Source organism: Oncorhynchus mykiss, chromosome 3, assembly GCF_013265735.2.
Source record: "Oncorhynchus mykiss isolate Arlee chromosome 3, USDA_OmykA_1.1, whole genome shotgun sequence".
Lineage (NCBI taxonomy): Eukaryota > Metazoa > Chordata > Actinopteri > Salmoniformes > Salmonidae > Oncorhynchus > Oncorhynchus mykiss.
In genome coordinates this window covers 51196892-51203578 of record NC_048567.1, presented here as the reverse complement: position 1 = coordinate 51203578, position 6687 = coordinate 51196892, and the positions used below count along the sequence as shown (strand labels likewise).

General features: G+C 41.6%; 1 protein-coding gene across 1 annotated transcript in view; it reads right to left on the bottom strand.

Moving 5' to 3' along the window:
• Positions 1–3817: 3817 nt before the first annotated feature.
• LOC110520162 (multidrug resistance-associated protein 4) overlaps positions 3818–6687 on the bottom strand; it is a 51218-nt gene continuing 48348 nt past the window's right edge. The window contains exon 31 of the mRNA XM_021597287.2: positions 3818–5997. Within this exon, the coding sequence (XP_021452962.2) occupies positions 5902–5997 (96 nt within the window). The 3' untranslated portion in view covers positions 3818–5901. The remainder of the gene's footprint in view (positions 5998–6687) is intronic.

Sequence of the window (6687 nt, the reverse complement as noted above, 5' to 3'; positions counted from 1 at the left end):
AAATGATGCATTCCTGGAATTTCTTAACTATGCATTACAAAGTGGTATTGATTACAAAATGTGGTGGCTGCATCTGATTAATTTCCATGAAATTGCGATGAAAAATGACTCATCTTGATTTGACAGATAGGCTCTCTCCAAAGACAGTTTAGGGTAATAGAGCATACAGCAGCCAAGAGAGCCTACCTTTGCACTTCAGACAAGTACACATGTCACCTAGCTATATAATTGGAGGTGTAACTAGTGTCCCGGTCTTAGTAAGGTCAGGTAGGGGTGAGGAGGAAACTGCTGAGACAGCATGGTATGCCTAATAGAAAGGGAAGTGATGACAAACTGGCATAAACAATAAATAGTCAGCGTTTGTGTTAATGGAAGCGTTTGTGTTCATGTCAAACCTTTCAAGTTTTCAACCTTTTGGATTCTATTCCCTTATATACAAGACGAATACAAAACATGCTGATTAAAAGTGTTGGGGTGAAGACTAACCATTTTAGTTACAAAGAATTGAGAGGAAATTGAGAAAGTTAAGTCACACAGTTCTCCCAGTTTTTCAGTGCCACTTGAGTTTAACTTTTACAGGGAAAATAAAACAAGAATGTGTGGTAATAACTCTAGTCTAACAGACAGGAATCGACACGGGGAAAAACCAAACATTTTTAACAAGATATAATGCCACCTCGTATCATATTTCATCCAGTGTCAGAGCAAGTCTCTTAAAAGGTGCCATTTGTTGTTTGTTTTTCGGAGCAGTACATAGACAGTCATGAAAGGCCTTGGGAACTTATCAGATATTCAGTTTGCTGGCGCTTTAGAAAAGCTAAACACACAGTCTCAGGGGAATCCCTCAAGACTCCCAATCTCTCCCCCATGTCACCAGGGAAGAACAAAGCCCCCATAGTCATTTCTCCTAATTTCACTACAGCCTGTCAAAATCCTGTTTTCCTTTTCTCCGTCTCTTCAACAAGTACTTTATGCTGGGATCAGTCAAGTCTGAGCCGCCCACAAAAACCAGCGGCTCTCGCTACGTCGTCTTTCAGCACAAAGTTTGACACAACAACTCCCTGCCATTCACTTCCCTACACCATGCAATTTGCTTCCATTTGTCAAACAGCAGTATCCCTCACAAAAGAAAATGCTGGCACAATAAAAAGTTACAAATACATTGTCCCATCAATCCAAAATGGCCACGTGACTAGCTCTTTATTAGCCCTAACAAAACAACTTCCCACAATTTGCAGTACTTTCTCTTGTTATCGATACTTCTTGTTACATTATGTTTTCACTCAATTGATAATGAAACACCTTTTCACAGAATAGAATGTCTTACACCTCTTTAAAATCAGGAACCACCATATCATGTCTCTTAAAATGCAGACGGGCTGACTGACACAGTCTGAATTCATCCATCATGTCATTCATTGCCTCCTCATTGTGCTGACTCTGATTTTGTATTTGATTTCTTTTGGATTAACTTCATTGTGTGGCCGGATAGGTTTCTCTTCCTGTTGCTCAGAAGGCTATTATTTATTAGAGCTACATCAGCACTACGTTGACAGCATTGCTATTTCCCACCTATTCAGATATGTCTTAAAAAATTCCCCTATTATGTGAAACGTGGAAGGTATCAGGTTAATAATACTTATTGTGCCAACTTTGTTGTTGCCATTCTCGCGGCGGACGTTATCGAGGGGCGAGCATAGGGATATACGCTGACTGTAATTGTAGATTGTGCCCCGAGTATTCCTATTGTGGCGGGTGGTGTGCGCTGCAGTCCCAGAAAGGTTGTGAATGCTGTCAACGCTGTGTCAGGTGTATTAGCACCTCGGAGAGCCAGGCTGCTCCAGCTGCTGTGCGCCGAAGCCCTCCCAGGGCCCTGGCCACCAGCCTGACACCAGACACAAAGTAATCACAGATCACAGCGTTTAATCACTGAAACAAGCACTCCAGAGGATCGCAGTGTCAATATCCCACTCTCTCATTATCTGTTTGGATTGCACATCCACACTGTCAGATAAACAGAGTGGAAAATTAAGATTAAAAATATGGAAATTTCATTTCAGGCAGCCGGCTCCTCTCACTGGCCCATTATGCTATTGATTACCTCGGAATTCAATTTCTGTTTCAATGTAAACTTTAATCTATTCGCAACCCAACAATTCAACTCCCCTGGGTCTATTTGAGAGTAAGTAACCATTTAATATGACGGAGGCTGAAAATTCACTGCCGTTAATGAATTGTGTAAATCAGTCAGCTTTAAAAGCACCTAATGGCCTGCAGTTCACGAACCCACCATCTCGGCTCCTTTCTAGAGCCTACTTAAACAAGGCTAAATACTGCCATTTAGACATAACTATTTACTGACACCCCTCTCCAAATCTGGGATGATTACGGCTCTCAGTTTGAGGAGAGTCAAGTACCTCTCCTAATTTGAAGAGATAATAGTATATTTAAATTATAACATATTTGGTTACGTTTCTTGATGATTAAAATAAAAGGTAAAAACTAAGAATGTTTAATTGTGAAAATGTTGTTCAACTATGTGTATGGTTTGACCTTGTACCACTTACAGCCTGTTGTGTTGGGGGTGTCAGGGCTAAGACCGCTCGACACAGCTGCTAACTACGGGTAAGATACCTGAGGTGAAACGACATTCACACAACTTAAGATTTGGATTTATCTAAAGAAAAGTACAAGGTTATGTACGACAGGTTGTACACTGAACAAAAATAAACACAACATGCAACAATTTCACTGAGTTACAGTTCATATATGGAAATCAGTCAGTTGAAGTTAATTCATTAGGCCCTAATCTATGGATTTCACAACTGGGAATACAGATATGCATCTGTATGTGGGGGCGTGGATCAGAAAACCAGGCAATATCTGGTGACCACCATTTACCTCATGAAGCGCGACACATCTCCTTCGCATAGAGTTGATCAGGCTGTTGATTGTGGCCTGTGGAATGTTGTCCCACTGCTCTTAAAATGGCTGTGCCAAGTTGCTGGAACTGGGACACGCTTTCGTACACATCGATCCAGAGCATCCCAAACATGCAAATAGGTGGTGACGTGTCTGGTGAGTATGCAGGCCATGGGAAGAACTGGGACATTTTCAGCTTCCAGGAATGGTGTACAGATCCTTGAGACATTGGACCGTGCATTACCATGCAGAAACATGAGATGACATGACAATGGGCCTCAGGATCTCGTCACGGTATCTCTGTGCATTCAAATTGCCATTGATGAAATATAATTGTAACGCCAACGCTACCATGGGACATTCTGTTTACAACGTTGACATCAGCAAACTGCTCGCCCACACAATGCCATACACGTGGTCTGCGGTTGTGAGGCCGGTTGAACGTACTGCCAAATTCTCTAAAACATTGGAGGCGGCTTATGGTAGAGAAAAATTACGTTCACTTGCAACAGCTCTGGTGGACATTCTTGCAGTCAGCTTGCCAATTGCACACTCCCTCAAAACATGCACATTTTAGATTGGCTGTGTATTGCCCCCAGCACAAGGTGCACCTGTGTAATGATCATGCTGTTTAATCAGCTTGTTGATATGCCACAACTGTCAGGTGGATTGATTATCTTGTAAAAGGTGAAATGCTCACTAACAGGAATGTAAACAAATGTGTGCACCAAAATTGGGAGAAATAAGCTTTTTGTGCGTATGGGAAATTTCTGGGATCTTTTATTTCAGCTCATTAAAACATGGGACCAAGACTGTACATGTTGCGTTCATATTTTTGTTCAGTATATTGACTCACGGCAAGATCATAAAAAAAGCTAAGGCAATACTCATTGTCTAAGTATTCAACTAATACAGTTTTTATTCGTTGGATTACATTCATATTGCATCTTTAACGGTCATATGATGTCTTGATTTTTTGCACGGCTTTATTGATCAAGTTTAAGAGTCAATCATCTGATTGGTTGTAGTCCCACAAACTGAAAAAGTGGATCAATGGTTATAGTTCCAGAACCGCATACATACAACATAAGCAGCGTACGTAGCTCAGATGATCAGAGCAGGGAAAAACATGTCGACAGTACACACAATGATTCTCTTCAAAAGCATTCATGCCTTTCGCATCATTTCATAAGCTCTTTGAGCGGTCATCTAGTATACATGCTAACACACAATCCAACTACTTCTGACCTGCTTTTCATCCACAGCTTTATTCCAAAAACAGAGGTAGCAATAGTCATTCTACTCAGAGTGCAAGAAGACCAAATCTGGTCTTAAAAAGACAAATCAATGAAAACAGTGCAATTACAAAGGATCGATATTCTGATCAAGGCACAATGATTATTGAAAACAATAAGACGTGGATCCTATTTTTTTTTGAAAGTACAAAATCAAATTTGACTTAAAACTATTAACTTACTGGTCAAACCCACTGTCAGCTAGGTAGGTTTTACTCTGAATAACCTAAAATGTGTATCCAACCAGTATAAACTACTGTTTTTTTTTTACACCAGTAAACACTCCACACCCCTAAATCTTTACATGCAACCAAATGCAGGATTGTGAATAATCCTACCCCAGGGGCCATGCAACATACATACAAAAACAAATATTGCAAAACAATCAATACAATCAATCAATCAATACAAATACCAGTCATTTGTTTTTAATAAAGGCACAAATTGCTTCAAACAATTGCTCCTGGGCAGTTATGGATCCATAGCCTATGTATGCTAATCACGTGACACCACAGCTCCCAGAGTGCTGGGGAATTTCTTCTTCTTCTCCTGATTGTAACCAGGTAAAACTCCAGAACCTAGTTATAGCAGGGACCTTAAGGGTTGCCCTATTGCCTGGTGATTCACCTGCCCCAGGTGATTTTTTAAAACTGAAAACAACAAGAATGTAAGGGATTCCAGTAGGCTAAGCCTAAAACTAATATTTCGTGTTTATCCCTATTGTTTAAGTGAAAGGCAGACGATATGGAATTTATGGCAGTTAGGAAAGTTGAGCCTTCTCTTTGGCTGTTCCATTAGGCAGGGGATTTTGATTTGAAAACAACCAAACTTATCTCGCGTCGTGATACGATTTGCCCAACTTTAGTCCTCCCCTATTCAGCTCCCGTCACCCCCAAACGTTCCCCTGCCCACTGCTTCTCACCGCTTTCCTTCCATTGGAAACGCTGTAGGGTAGGCCCAGGGATTGAAATGGCAACTGCCCCCCCCCCCCCCCCCATAAAAAGTTCCATTCCAAATATGATCATATTCACAATTTCTCTTAACACAAATAAATTGGCTTAGGCTGTGAACGTTACCACTTAATTTCCCCAAGCCAGATGGGACAGGTCGCATAGAGGCTGGGCCTACAGTTGCTCAGACTGATACAGCATGTCAGATCACTAATGTTTAGGTGTAGGCTGCTACAATGTTTCTGTAAAGAGGTTTTGCTTGGGTCTGTCAGGAGCGAGTTCTTACCCTGTTTGCTAAAATAATATCCGAGTCTATAGACGTGCGTCATGCCCAATTCGTGTGCCCTGTGATTTTCATGAATCTGACAGGTCAACACCCACACAGCACTCTGATGAGAAGGACATAGTGTGCGAATTGACAGATTAGGAGGCAAGGCTGGTGAGTCTAACAAAAACACACCAAAAAAACTGTAGGCCTACTTTGTCCCCGTTTCAACACTTTTGCTTATTTAAAAAAAAAATATTAACCCAAACCATAACTGGTGGGGCGCTGCCCCATTTAATTGAAAAGTGCTAAAGGAAAACGCCTGATCGCCACACCTTTGCCAGCGGTGTTAAAGAAGGCATTGTGAAATCAAGAGCTGGATAATATTTGGTACAGTGTGTGAGGCATCCTCATGGTGTGGCCAGCACAGAGGGCCACATTACAGGGGTGAAAAGGTCAGACAACGGTGTCACAGGGCCGTCTCAAAGATGACACAGCTCCCCTCGGACGGGCTCAGGTCCGTCAGTCCGTTGATCACATTGGGATGGCTTTTGTTCATGTGAACCTGAAAGGGTATAAGGAGAGCAGAGTCACACAGATTCTACTGTAGCTTGTCGTTTGAGGTAGAATCTGTGAACGGCTGATTTAGGATGGATCTCAGACTGGATTGAGGAATTTGCCTCCCACAGGAGCACGCAAAGTGGTAATTTTGGTCTCGTAAGAACTTTGAAATTCTTTGGCGATAATCACAGCAATAACGTAGACTTCAAACACACTGGTTTCTTACGGACTATGCTGTTTAACATGACACTTTATCACAGATACAAGATCTAAAGCAACATGATCTCGATACATACAAAACACTCATTCAAAATGGCTATTGAAATAGTGTTGTTTTCCACAGAGAGCCAAAAGGTGTCCTTTTATCTAGTTCCAGCCGGGCACAAAGAGGCTATGACAAACCAAGTATTTTGGCAACACGAATGCACACGCAGAGGGGAAAACAGGTGAAAACGGTTAGCCACAATATCAGATACACTCCCAACTCAGGGATTGTCATTCTGCTCAGACAAAAGGAACGAGAGGTTGGTATCAGATGATTTAATGTATTTAAACCTTGACTGACAACTATAGAAAGTTCACACTCGGTTTGTGAGACGTCTCAGTATTTAATAAGTGGTGCTAGAGAGCGGTTCTGGGAGTTGGAGTAATCTGATCTGGAGAGAGCAGCCCACAATAAAGAAAGGAGACGTAA